Consider the following 15,000-nt stretch of genomic DNA (forward strand, 5'->3'; position numbering starts at 1 on the left):
TAAAAAATGTGAGTTAATACAATGAAATTTTTTTTGAGATTCGACAACCTTTGTTAAAATATTATTATAAAGATTTTGTAAGCATATTGGGTAGCATATATAGCCAAATTGTGCTATTTTCATGATTTATCACATTTTTTATGTGGTTCAGACACAATAATATTATGAGTTTCTATTTATTACACCAATTTCCTTCATTGTATCAACTCAATAAACTCTAAATTAAGGCAACCAGGTTACTTACTTTTTTAAGTTAAACCAACTTTTTTTTTTACAGTGTATAAATGCACATTACACCATCATGGTTTAAGCCAGTCAGTGACGCTCCATCTGACACACTAGCATACGACTAACTTAAACTCATTTAAATACTTGTAGAAAAGTTACAAAGCTGCTGTCACTTTAAGGCCGAATGCACGGATCCAATACACTGATACACATCTGATATTCTCACACTGTTCACCTTCACTGAAGACAGAATCAACTTTGTTTATGTGAATACTCCACTAAATGAGCATTTGGACATCCGTCTTCTTCCATTTTGCTCTAAACTATAAATCAGTGTTTAATAAATGCTGTGAAATCATTGAACTTCACGAGACTCTACAAGAGTGATTCCTGAAAGGCTTTCTGCAAAAACCCAAACACCTTTAAAAGAAGAAAAAAATCATCCGCTGACTTTCAAAGCTGCGACAGAAATGACTTTCCACTTCGAGGACCTTGATAGAAATGTAGTGGAGTAAAGAGGACGATATTTGTCTTTCAGATGGAGTGAAGTTAAAGTCATAAGTTTACAGAAAAAATAATACTCCAGTAAAGCACAGATACTCAAAAAGTGTCCTTAAGTAGAGTACTCGAGTAAATGTGTGTGTGTGTGTGGGGGGGGGGGGGGAAAGCAGTATTATTTTTGTGCATTTTCATCTTACTTGGCCAGATTATATAATAATTATAAATTGAAACGTACAGTACTGTGCAAAAGTCTTTAGTATTAAAGTATTTAGTATAAAAAGGCACATTAGTATTTTCACCCCCCAGAAGTGTTTTTTAGCCAGTTATGACTATATTTTGCAATAGTGTCAGTCGGTAAAATCAGTTTACATTTATTTTGCTATTAATTGTAATAATCCATTGCAGTGAGATTTGAGTCTGACAGCAGCTGATCCACACGGAGATCCAATCTCACCACCAATCAATCAGCTTTATTTATATCGTGCTCTTACGATGACGATTGTTTCAAAGCAGCTTCACAGTGTTAAACAGGACAATATTGCAACAAAATTAGATTTGGCTAGCTTGATTTGGCTAGTTTATCAAATTAAATATGACCTAATTAATACATTTGTATATTTAGTTGAATAACTTTGATCATAATGTTAGTGTCCCCAACTGAGCAAGCCAAGCCAAAGGCGACCAAAGGAACCGAAACTCCATCAGGGCATGATGGAGAAAAATAAACCTTAGAGAAACCAGACTCAGTTCTCCTCTGGCCTATTAACACACAGTGATGATTATTATTCTGCCAACCCTGCAAGTCATAAATCATATAAGATACCCAAAATTTCGAATATTTCTATCACGCAAAAGACGGGTTCATCATCGAGTCCGTCTGAGATTACATGAAGAAACTGAGACGACATCCACAAGAATTGCCACAACATCTCCAGACTCTTGAAGAAGCTCCTGCAAAGCTCCTGAAGAACTCTGAGCAAGTGAAGCAGACAAAAGCAATGGGTCACACCAAACACTGATCTGATTTAGTTATAAGGAGTTCATTGATCAACTAAATCGATTTATGACATTATTTCTGAAACCATCTCACTTTACAGCATTTTTACATGAGTGTCTAAAACTGTTCACAGTACTGGAGCTTTGCAGGAGTTTCTTCAAGCGTCTCGGAGATGTTGTGGCAGTTCTTGTGGATTTTGTCTCAGTTTCTTCATGTAATCATCAAGTGACAACCTCCTCCAGTTTCTGTTGAAGCCATTACGGAAGTGACTCAGACTGCAGTTCATCGTCTGGCCACTAGAGCGGCTCCAGAAGGAGCAAAATCTCATTGAGCCTCATGTTTAAATGCCCAACTTGACAGCAGAAAAAAACATGTTTACAGCCTGAGACGAATTGTAGTTTTGTTCTATACGGCTAATTTTGCCCTTCATGACGACTGTGATTTAAACTCATTCGTTTACATTATATAAAGCCGTATAATTCTGCACAATTAAGGGCGTGGTTACTTTGAGTGACAGGCGGATTGCTGTTTGTTAGTCATCGCGTCACCTAAGCTCCGCCCACATCCCGCCTCTTTGAGAATTTTCTGCTATCCGGGCGTGACACGTGATGCCAAGATGGCGACGCCCAGCTCGTCTCTACTTTACGCTTCAAAATGGCTCTTCAGAATCCTTTGGGTGACGTCACGGAAACTACGTCCATATTTTTTTACAGTCTATGATAATCTCAGACGGACTCGATGATGGTGAGATTAGATCTCCGTGTGGATCATCATCTGCTGTCAAACTCAAATCTCACTGCGATGGATTATTACAATCAATGGCAAAATAAATGTTTGAACATGTAAACTGATATTACACTACTATTGCAAAATATAGAAATAACTGGCTTAAAAACATTTTTTTGGGGGGTGAAAATACTAACGTGCCTAAAACTTTTGCACAGTACTGTATAGTTGAATGCAACCATTTTTGTAAGAAATATTTTTGTGCATGTTATTAATTTAACAACATGCTCAAAATGTCAGTGATTATCAATGTTGCTATAGGGGTACATTAGACAGAAAAAGGCAGAGAAACATTGTGTGTGTTTGTTCAAAGTGCCTTGTGTGTGAAATGTTCTCTTGTCCGTCACAGTTCTGCGAGACACCCTGAATCGGCGCTTCTCCTACGCCTTCTCCATCATCGGGATGTTCTCGTCTCATGCTGTCAGCACGCTCAGCATCTTTTACTGCGCAGAGATCACACCGACGGTCATCAGGTCAGCACAGATCCTGTCAGACGACTCTTAAGGGACGCTCACACTGACAGCACTTTACAGAGGAAAAAACACCAGAACGCATTCGTTTCCATCAGAGCTGGATTTAAAGGGGCGGTTGCGTGCGATTTCACCTTTTTAACTTTAGTTAGTGTGTAATGTTGCTTCTTGAACATACACTGCAAACAATGCTTTTCTTACTTAGCATTTTTGTCTTGTTTTTAGTCAAAATATCTAAAAAGTCTTACATTAAGAAACATTTACTAGATAAATAAAAATTGTCGTCTTGTTTTGGGAAAAAATAACTCAAAATGAAGAGAGTTTTTGCTTAAAATAAGCTAAATAATCTGCCAATGGGGGAAGCAAAATAATTTTACTCTCCCCATTGGCAGATTATTTATCTTATTTTAAGCAAAAACTCTCTTCATTTGGAATTATTATTTTTTTCCAAAACAAGACTCTTGTCTAGTAAATACTTCTTGTTTTAAGAACTTTTAGATGTTTGGACTTGAAACAAGACAAAAATACTAAGTAAGAAAAGCATTTTTTGCAGTGTGAACAGTCTCTGCAAAGTTACAGCGCTGAAAGTTCAATGCAAACGGAGATATTGTCTTTTAAAGTTACGGCAGTTTATTGCCTACAAAAGCGGCCGGTTTGGACTACAACGAGCTTCTTCCTGGGTTGGTGACATCATAAACCCTCGCGAGTCTCCGCAGATGTGACTTCTGCCCATAATAGGAAGGGGCGTGGCCTTAACCTGCACTTGGCACTTCAGCCAATAGAAATACAGGAAACTACATTTGGCCATCTGACCAATCTAAGAGTATTGCGTTTTTCAGAGGGAGGGGCTTCAGAGAAGCAGGAAGCAAACGAGCCGTTCAAAGGACAGACAGCGGTGTGGAATAAAGGGAGAATAGAAGAAAAACATGGTGTTTAAAAAAAAAAAAGTATTAAGGCATGTTATAATGCGCCCCATAAACACAACCAAGCCTAGAAAAAAACACGGAACCACCGCTTTAGAGAGTCGGGAACACTACAATAAGGTCCCAGTAGTTAAAGGGATAGTTTACACAAAATTTTACCCAAGCAGAGAGAGCAACCATCGACTATCTCAGTATTTTTCCCCCTACTACGTTAGTGAATGGTTGCTCTCTCTGCTTGGTTACAAACATTCTTCCAAATATCTTCTTTTGTGTTCAGCAGAAGAAAGAAACTCATACAGGTTTGGAACAACACGAGGGCGAGTAAATGATGACAGAATTTTCATTTTTGGGTGAACTATTAGTTAGTTTCAGTATTTAATCATCGTTGTTAATGCTACTTAAAAAAATACAACGCATGTTCATTGTTAGTTTATGTTATCTCAGGTCCATAAAATAACATTAACAGATACTCTTTGGTTGTAATAGTGGGTTAGGGTTAGGGCGAATGTAGAAATTAACAGCTGACGTGTCTTTTTTACTGTGAATTTTTCACTGATTATTTGATTTGTGAAATCTTTCACTGTACAGGTCGTCCTCTAACCCTTCATATACTGTCAAATATTTCATAAATCACAATAGTCTATTTGAGACTAGTATGACCTGACTAGAGGACCAGTTTTTGAACTTATAAACGGAAATGATTTAAAACAAGTGATTTTGTATTAAAGGGATAGTTCACCCAAAAATGAAAATAAGTCATCCTAGGTGTGTATGACATTATTCTTTCAGACGAATGCAATCAGAGTTATATTAAAAAATGTCCTGGCTAATCCAAGCTTTAAAAGTGCATCCATTCATCCATCCATCATAAAAGTGCATCTATCATCATATAACTGCTCTACATGGTTTTGGGGGGTTGATAAAGGCCTTCTTAAGCAAAGCGATGGATTTGTGTAGGAAAAATGTCCATATTTAAAACTACGTCATACCCTGGAACGCCCGTCTCTCATGAATGCACATACAACAGTTAGCGGAAGTTAGAGACTACAGTTTGTGAAGTGTTAAATATGGATATTTTTCTCAGACAAACGCATGGCTTCGCTCCAGAAGGCCTTTATTAAACTCCCCATTGACGGCTCAATCCGAGGGGCGGATAAATGGTTGTCTTTCAAACTCCCTCTGCACGCGATAGGACAGCGCTACAACCAACCAGAGCAACGAAGGTGAAGCAGAGCTCGTACAGTGGGGATCGAAAGTTTGGGCACCCCATTAAAAATTTGTATTAATGTGCATAAAGAAGCCGAGAAAATATGGGAAAATCTCCAAAAGGCATCAAATGACAGATTAGACACTCTTATACAGGGAGTGCAGAATTATTAGGCAAGTTGTATTTTTGAGGATTAATTTTATTATTGAACAACAACCATGTTCTCAATGAACACAAAAAAATTCATTAATATCAAAGCTGAATATTTTTGGAAGTTTTAGTTTTTAGTTTGAGCTATTTTAGGGGGATATCTGTGTGTGCAGGTGACTATTACTGTGCATAATTATTAGGCAGCTTAACAAAAAACAAATGTATACCCATTTCAATTATTTATCTTTACCAGTGAAACCAATATAACATCTCAACATTCACAAATATACATTTCTGACATTCAAAAACCAGACAAAAACAAATCAGTGACCAATATAGCCACCTTTCTTTGCAAGGACACTCAAAAGCCTGCCATCCATGGATTCTGTCAGTGTTTTGATCTGTTCACCATCAACATTGCGTGCAGCAGCAACCACAGCCTCCCAGACACTGTTCAGAGAGGTGTACTGTTTTCCCTCCTTGTAAATCGCACGTTTGATGATGGACCACAGGTTCTCAATGGGGATCAGATCAGGTGAACAAGGAGGCCATATCATTAGATTCTCTTCTTTTATACCCTTTCTTGCCAGCCACGCTGTGGAGTACTTGGACGCGTGTGATGGAGCATTGTCCTGCATGAAAATCATGTTTTTCTTGAAGGATGCAGACTTCTTCCTGTACCACTGCTTGAAGAAGGTGTCTTCCAGAAACTGGCAGTAGGACTGGGAGTTGAGCTTGACTCCATCCTCAACCCGAAAAGGCCCCACAAGCTCATCTTTGATGATACCAGCCCAAACCAGTACTCCACCTCCACCTTGCTGGCGTCTGAGTCGGACTGGAGCTCTCTGCCCTTTACCAATCCAGCCACGGGCCCATCCATCTGGCCCATCAAGACTCACTCTCATTTCATCAGTCCATAAAACCTTAGAAAAATCAGTCTTGAGATATTTCTTGGCCCAGTCTTGACGTTTCAGCTTGTGTGTCTTGTTCAGTGGTGGTCGACTTTCTGCCTTTCTTACCTTGGCCATGTCTCTGAGTATTGCACACCTTGTGCTTTTGGGCACTCCAGTGATGTTGCAGCTCTGAAATATGGCCAAACTGGTGGCAAGTGGCATCTTGGCAGCTGCACGCTTGACTTTTCTCAGTTCACGGGCAGTTATTTTGCGCCTTGGTTTTTTTTCCACACGCTTCTTGCGACCCTGTTGACTATTTTGAATGAACCGCTTGATTGTTCGATGATCACGCTTCAGAAGCTTGGCTATTTTAAGACTGCTGCATCCCTCTGCAATATATCTCACTATTTTTGACTTTTCTGAGCCTGTCAAGTCCTTCTTTTGACCCATTTTGCCAAAGGAAAAAAAGCTGCCTAATAATTATGCACACCTGATATAGGGTGTTGATGTCATTAGACCACACCCCTTCTCATTACAGAGATGCACATCACCTAATATGCTTAATTGGTAGTCGGCTTTCCAGCCTATACAGCTTGGAGTAAGACAACATGCATAACGAGGATGATGTGGTCAAAATACTCATTTGCCTAATAATTCTGCACTCCCTGTAATATATAAAAAAAGTTAGATTTTATTTCCATCATTTACACTTTCAAAATAACAGAAAACAAAAAAATGCCGTCTGCAAAAGTTTGGGCACCCTGCAGAGTGAATACCTTGTACTGCCCCCTTTGGCAAGCTGAGACCTGACAGTGTCATAGATTATTCTCCATCATCGTCTGGATAGACCAGGGGATGTCCATCTCTAAGGTTTTAAATACCCAGACTCATCTGACTTCGCCCAACAATCAGCACCATGGGTTCTTCTAAGCAGTTGTCTAGAAAACTGAAACTGAAAATAGTTGACGCTCACAAAGCAGGAGAAGGCTATAAAAGATAGCGAAGCGTATTCAGATGCCAGTATCCTCTGTTCAGAATGCAATTAAGAAATGGCAGTCATCAGGAACAGTGGAAGTTAAAGCAGGATCTGGAAGACTAAGAAAAATATCAGACAGAACAGCTCACAGGATTGTGAGAAAAGCAAGTCAAACCCCACATTTGACTGCACGATCCCTCCAGAAAGAGTTGTGGGACACTATTCCACTATAAAGACATACTCGTACAGATATGGTCTTCATGGAAGAGTCATCAGAAGAAAACCTCTTCTATGTCCTCAACACAAAAATCAGCGTTTGAACTTTGCAAATGAACATAATAGACAAGCCTGATGCATTTTGGAAACAAGTTCTGTGGATCGATGAGGTTAAAATATAACTTTTTGGCCGGAATGAGCAAAGGTATGTTTGGAGAAGAAAGGGCAGAGAATTGAATGAGAAGAACCTCTGTCCAGCTGTTAAGCGTTGGGGTGGATCGATCATGCTTTGGGGTTGTATCGCAGCCAGTGGCACAGGGAACATTTCACCAGATCTGTGAAAAAGCTGAAGTTAAAGAGAGGATGGCTTCTCCAAATGGATAATGATCCTAAACACGCCTCAAAATCCACGGAGGATTACATCAAGAGGTGTAAACTGAAGGTTTTGCCATGGCCTTCACCATCTCCTGACCTCAACATCATTGAAATCTATGGCTAGACCTTAAAAGAGCAGAGCGTGACAGACAGCCCAGAGATCTCAAAGAACTGGAAGACTTTAGTACGGAAGAATGGGCGAAGATACCTCAAACAAGAATTGAAAGACTCTTGGCTAGCTACAAAAAGCATTTACAAGCTGTGATTCTTGCCAAAGGGGGCGGTACAAAGTATTAACTCGGCAGGGTGCCCAAACTTTTGCAGACGGTATTTTTTTTTTGTTTCTGTTATTTTGAAAGTGTAAATGATGGAAATAAAATCTAACTTTTTTGACTTATTATAAGAATGTCTAATCTGTCATTTGATGCCTTTTGGAGATTTTTCCATCTTTTCTTGGTGTCTTTATGCACATTAATAAAATAATTTACCTGGGGTGCCCAAACTTTCGATCCCCACTGTAGATGATAAAACATTCGCCGTATCCGGTCGGCTAAACTCCGAACACATCTTTCCTTTTTAAGAATGACTTCAGTGCCGTTCTTTGTTCTTTTCTCAGAGAAAAGCTTAACTCCAAGTCTTCCAGAGTCGCGGTCAAAGCTGATTCGAAAGACCACCATTCGCCAGCATCTGTGTTTACTAGAAGCACGCAAACGCAACTCGGCCGTCGTCATTATGGCCCCGCCCACCGACTCTATACACGATGTGATTGGCCCGACCAGAGTTTGGCGTTTACAGCTCAGAAGTGTATTGAGAGTGTCTAGACGACACTCGCGGCAGATTAGATTTGCTGCCGCTAGGGTGCGTCTAGATTTCTAGGCTAGGGTTAATGCATAAACATCAATACACACCATTACCTGATCTTTTTCGTGATGAATGTTTGTTTTGATCGCTGTGTTTCCGTTTGTGGTAACAGGGGTGGTGGAGTCGGCCTGGTGCTCGCGAGCGCAGGATTCGGCATGCTAACAGCGCCTCTCATGGAGCTCCACAATCAGAAGGGTTTCTTCCTGCATCACGTGATCCTCACCTGCTGCACGCTGCTCTGCATCATTTGCATACCGTTGCTCCCGGAAACCGCCGGCCAACCGCTGCCCGAGTCTATCGCAGAGGGGGAGGGGCTTCTGCGGAGGCCCATCCTCCCCGGAGAACAGCACCACCTCCTGGCCAGGACCGAGGTCAGGGAATACTCGCGCGTTCAGGACACGCCCCTTCACCAGGTCGTCAACCCCGGCAACGGCTCAGTGCCTAGCAACAGTACAGCCAATGGCGTGAGGACTTCATGACGGCATTTTCTAAGAACGGCCAATCGAAGAACAGTGTTTCGGATCGATTGTAAAAAAAAAGAAAAAAAAAAGCGAGTTTCGCTCATTCGTTTTTAAAACCGCGGACTGAGACAGACGTCCTGATAAAGTGTCAAACGCCTCATTAACCAGCATCGGTGAAGATTATTACCATTGTAGTAATGTTATTTTAACTTGCATTCAGCGAAAGGAGTTCTATTTTTCGAACGGCCACTAATTTTACGTCACCGTACAAAAACCTCATGGAGGAGTTTCACTGATTTGAATGTGTTTTTTTGTATGTTTGGTAAATGTTTGCTATTTATTAAGGCCAGAATGATGACAGTAAGAACCGACGGGCCACATTCATGAAGCAAATTTAGATGGTTTAGTAAATGCTGTAAGGAATGAAGCCTGTCGTGTTCGTGTGCGCCTCACTATGTTCAGGTTTTTTTAGTCTGTCTGTTTTGCACTAAAACTAGAAAAGCAATCGTGAGTCGGCCAGATGAATCTGAACTGAGTGTGTGTGTGTGTGTGTGCGTGTGTAAAACCACAACCGGACAGATGATGGCCGTTTAAAAAAATACAACAGCACAACTTAATGGTCTGCTCTTAACATGCAAACATTCACAAACTCAATAACCTTCATCTGGCGAACCGTTACGGTGGTGGAAAGTGTCGTGGGTCATATCGCACATCAAAATCAATAGAATTTGACATTTTTCGGCCAAATTATTAACGTGAAAAAAAGTATTTATGTACTATTTTAGTATTGTACTTGCTTCATGTTATTTGCAAAAACAAATGCATTAAAGTAATGAGATGACAATCATCAAGAATAATAAAAATAAGAATAACATGCAGATGCATTATGATAAATCTCTTTTGCATTGTGCTAATGATATTCAAGAAAAGTAATGTCCCGATGCATACACTTTTGATTTTGGAGTGAAATGTGACCCAGACACGCTTTTTCATGACATTTACTCTGTGGAGCACGACCACTAGAAGGGCTGCTGAGTGTTTTCATGTATATTTATCAATTATTATTATTATTAATGTGTAGAATAGCAGTGGAGTAACTTGAACATCTCAAAAACTCCTGTTCATCCTTGAACTACTACTGAATATAAAACCAAATGAAGAAAAAAACACCAGTCTCCCAACCTTTTAGCTGGACATTAATGAAACATTTCAAGGTTTTAAACTGTGATTGCAAGTATTGTGTGTGTTGGCTTCTGGGATATATACATTGAGTCGTGGCATTTTTAACATCCTGATGGCAGGAGTGATAGTGAGTAATGAGAAATGAGCACAGGATACTCACACTATATGCATTTGGCCGTCGTCCTGAATGAGCTTCCGCACTCCACAATACTTCAGAAAATTAAAGCACATTGGAGAAAAAGAGCACATACGAGTGAATCTCACAAAAACAAGAACAAAGCCAGGCCATTTTTCACTCCAAAAACCCAAAAGAAATGACAAAGTATATTTTTCCTAAAGAAAATCAACCTATTTTTAGGACCGAAAAAAAAAACATTACTAAAATTGTCAAGGACAACTGTAGGTATACATCACCAAAAATAAATGCTTAATTGTAATTACATTTAAAAATGCAATGCAGGCTTTTATGTAAAAAATATATATATTTTAAAAATGGACTCAAATAAAATATTAGTTTTGGCTTGAAACATGACCTGGACGCGCATCAGCGAGATTCACTCAAACATGGAGTGTGTAAAACATACGTTTGTGCAAGAGACTGAAACATTTCAACGTATTTTTCTGTATTTGACTCTCATTTTGACGATTAGGCCGAAATGAGAATTTCATACATGTTAATAGTCCATTTAAGACATTGCACTTGTAAATAAACACCATTTTTAATACAGTATATTTTGTTGGTCGTATTTGAATAACAGGGCTTTCCTCACCTGATCAATACATTTCTAACCAATTAGAGAACAGACACATTAATTATCTTGCATAACCTATTAAACTTTTAAGAGGCCTGGAAATGTTTAAAGGGGCAATATGTAAGAACATTCACGTGTCAATCGCTTTTTGCCTTTCAACAGCTTGTAACGAAACCTAAAGGATCAGTTCACTTCAAAATGAAGATGTCCTGATGATTTCCTCACCTCATCTCATCCAAGATGTTCATGTCTTTCTTTTTTCAGTGGAAAAGAAATGAAGTTTTTTAGAGGAAAACATTCCAGGATTTTTCTCCACATAATGGACTTCAATGGGAACCGACGGCTGAAGGTCCAAATCATAGAACGTAAAAAAATATGGACTCGACATCATCCGTTTCCGCTTGCCAGATTTGAAGCTTTCAGGCGGCCTGCACGGCGCGGACATCTTGGGGCCGAGTCTGCGCAGTAGAGAGCAGGAAGTAGAGCAGGAAGTACAGTCGCGATATCAAAAGCCCGCCCACACTCTCACAGATGCAGAACAATTAAATATTGTTACAGTAAATATTAATACAGTAAATATGCTTTCATTTGAGGCAAATAAAGTCTGGTTTCACGTTAGTTTCACAGACTGCAGCAGCGCACACACCCCAACGGCTCTGGTCTAAATCTAGACTAGAGACACGAGAGCGCAGCGCAGATCATATGCGCGAGTCGGCTTAGACAACAAAACATATCGACCCATTTGAATTCTGCACAGAATGCTGCATTTCATAGCGATATAGAGGAGATTATGATGATAAACCGTGTTAGAGGAAACTTTACCAAACAGAGAAAGGTCCGCTCTTGCGCTCTCTAGTCAAACTGTATATTAACGAAACGCTATTGGCTGTTTCAAAAAAGGGGAGGAGCTGCTAACAGCTGAAGCCGTTTCAGGGGAAATCACGTCAACACATTGAATAATGCGGTGTTTCAAGGCACTTCAGTGGACCTTTAAGTTCCCAGATGTCCATATAAGCCGCTGCTGCAGTTCCCGTAATGGCCACCGGTGTCGCTAATAATAAGAGGCTCTGAATTCTACATAGAGCTCATTCAAAATGTCCTTTATATTTCCGGGTTTTACTTGTCTGGCTATCACCAGACCAAGCTCAGTTTAAGATTGAGCATTGGTCTGGGGAGTCTGCTCTGTATTATCTACTGCACAAGAGGCGTGATCAACGAGCATAGTTCAAATGAGTCTGTATGCAATCGATTAGTCCTTCAACCAATCAGAGCACAAAAGGCGTGATAATCAGGCACCGACCTATCGCTTCTCTATCCGTCATCGTGTTAAACCCGACAATAGCGTGCCAGGTGGATAAGCCAGTCTGTGATTGGTTCCTGCAAAAGTGTAACAGAAGCAGTAGAAATGAATGTACAGGTTTCCAGACTGAGTTACCGGGCAATATCAAATCTCCAGCAGATCAGGCTGGGTTTATCCAGTCTGAGGTTATCATGGACTGTAAAAAAAATTGGCCGTAGTTTCCGTGACGTCACCCATAGGATTCTGAAGAGACATTTTGAAGCGTAAAGTAGAGAGGAGCTGGCCGTCACCATCTTGGCAGCGCGTCATCACCCGGATAACAGAAAATGGGCAAAGAGGTGGATGTGGGCGGAGCTTAGGTGACAATAACTAACAGACAGCAGATAAATGGCTATCCACCTGTCACTCAAAGTAACCACGCCCTTAATTATGCAGAACTTTAAGGCTTTATATAATGTAAACGAATGAGTTATAAAAAAATTCACCCCCCTCACAGTCGTCATGAAGGGCAAAATTAGCCGTATAGACCAAAACCACAGTTTGTCTCAGGCTGTAAACATGTGTTTTTCTGCTGTCAAGTTGGCCATTTTAACATGAGGCTCAATGAGATTCTGCTCCTTCTGGAGCCGCTCTAGTGGCCAGACGATGAACTGCAGTTTAAGTCACTTCCGTAATGGCTTCAAGAGAAACTGCGGGAGATTGCCGCTTGGGTTTTTAGACAACCTGAAACACTCACATCAAAATTATGAAAATGGAAAATACCAGATCAGTTTTTCCCAGGTTATTCTTGGCTATAACCCACATATATTTGGCTAAGACTGGCTCAACACCAGAAACACACCACCAAAAAATAGAACTGCATTACAACAGAACATACTCTCGATTTAGATTTATTGAGCTATTTACAACAACAAAAAACCCACAGAAGTAAAACAGTGAATGTTTAAAACTTGTCAGGATGAAGCTCCATCTCCTTTTTGATTCTGTCCTCCACCAGTAGTGCAAGATTTGAGTTCGTCATGGGCAGATTGTAACTTACAAATACCTGTTTCTTCGTCTTCTTCGCTGTAAAGAAATAGAGAAAAATAAAACTAGCAGGTTTGGGATTCTCACCACAGAAAGATTTACACCGTCTACTCTGGACGTGGAGGCCATCGATGATTTAAAGTTTTCCATGAGCATGCAAATACACTTCCGCAAAGGGATCGATCAGTCTGATTAAATATGATCGGTGAATGTGATCTTACTGAGTCTCTGTGCGAGAGAGCTTGGTGTCGTGTCTGACGTATCGCCCAGCACCAGCGTGGACAGAGGCATGGCATCCTGGGAAAAAAAGAGCAAATGCATGGCATAAGCGGGAAAACACAAGCTATTTTCAAATGGTTTAAAATGGAAGAAATCAGAGAAGACGTTTTAAATCAAAAACACACCCGTATATTGAAAAGGCAATAACAAAATATTTGTTACAAAAAATTCTTGGTTAAATTAACTATGGGGTCCATTAATTAAACAGTGCTTGTTATGAAAACTAGACTTAAAATATTTAGAAATTAACAAATCAAATTAAGTCGATTTCCCCAGCAACCAGTGTTGTTATTAACTCAATCAGGGTATCTGCAGGTTTTACCAAGTCAAATTTAAGACTTTTAAAGACCTTTTTAAGACCATTATGAATAAAATTTAAGACCTATATTGCGCAATAAAAAAAACATGCATAAGAAATCCAGAATCACTCAATTACTTAAACTTATATTATTTAATTTATTTTAAATTGAACAAAGTATTAGTGAACTTATTATTCATAGCTCAATCCCACCGGGATTAGCATATATATATATTAGGGCTGGGCAAAAAAAAATCGATTTTTCGATTAATCGGTTTTTAAAGTCTGGTCGATTCAGAATCGATTCTCAAAGGCCATGAATCGATTTTTTTGAATCTTTATTTCCGCTAACATTGAACATAAGCTTAACGTAAATCCATTTACTAGTCTTCTCCACTAGATGTCACCCATTTGCCTTGCGTGATCTTACGAAGGAGCAAGAGGCACATCATTTATCCATTCAGTGTTTAAATGGCAGCTTCCGGTGCGTTGTCGCCTTTTATAATGCTGAGGTGAAATGCTGTAGTAATACTAAAAATCTGCGGAACCATTTGATGTGACAACACACACACACACAGCTGAGCACACAACTGCTAAAAATAATTACATACACTTGAATGCTTGCCTTGCATTAGGATCAAACTTGAGCAGTCACTTAAGCACGTACGTTAGCCATTATAGACATATTCAAATTATAGTCCATATACAGCGCAGGATCAATAATTCAAACCCTATTAGCTTATATTATAAACAGATTTCCTCTAATAATAGTTAGTCCACAGTCAACTTAAGTCAGTTAAGGTATTGTTGTCTGTTACCACGACAACTACTCACCCATAGACTAATAAAATTATGAACACATTTCTCATGTATGAAAAGTAAATTTGCACACATGAGCAGCAAAATCGCAAGAAAAGCTTGTCGTATACTGAAAATTGCTATAAAAAAAACATCCAATATCCTAGCTTTTTATGTTTTAGAATAAATATATCAAAACATCCATAAAATACTTCTCAGATAAATTTTTTTATTAAATAAAGTTGCATCAAAATTGTATTTAACAATTGTATGGATTTGAAATATAGAGATGCATTCTGTTTTAATGTACTCAGGTGTACC

At 39.4% G+C, this 15,000-nt stretch overlaps 2 protein-coding genes across 2 annotated transcripts in view; one reads left to right on the top strand and one right to left on the bottom strand.

The window, feature by feature from the left end:
- LOC137041707 (solute carrier family 22 member 23) overlaps positions 1-10,956 on the top strand; it is a 35,611-nt gene extending 24,655 nt beyond the window's left edge. The window contains exons 9-10 of the mRNA XM_067418294.1: positions 2,862-2,985; positions 8,696-10,956. Coding sequence (XP_067274395.1) covers positions 2,862-2,985; positions 8,696-9,062 — 491 coding nt within the window. The 3' untranslated portion in view covers positions 9,063-10,956. The remainder of the gene's footprint in view (positions 1-2,861; positions 2,986-8,695) is intronic.
- Positions 10,957-13,152: 2,196 nt separating this feature from the next.
- The window catches only part of psmg4 (proteasome (prosome, macropain) assembly chaperone 4), a 4,368-nt gene continuing 2,520 nt past the window's right edge, over positions 13,153-15,000 (bottom strand). Inside the window, exons 2-3 of the mRNA XM_067418761.1 lie at positions 13,526-13,601; positions 13,153-13,343 (exon numbers count right to left, since the gene is read on the bottom strand). Of these exons, the coding sequence (XP_067274862.1) occupies positions 13,222-13,343; positions 13,526-13,601 (198 nt within the window). The 3' untranslated portion in view covers positions 13,153-13,221. The remainder of the gene's footprint in view (positions 13,344-13,525; positions 13,602-15,000) is intronic.

The sequence above is a fragment of the Pseudorasbora parva genome, chromosome 15 (genome assembly GCF_024679245.1).
Source record: "Pseudorasbora parva isolate DD20220531a chromosome 15, ASM2467924v1, whole genome shotgun sequence".
Lineage (NCBI taxonomy): Eukaryota > Metazoa > Chordata > Actinopteri > Cypriniformes > Gobionidae > Pseudorasbora > Pseudorasbora parva.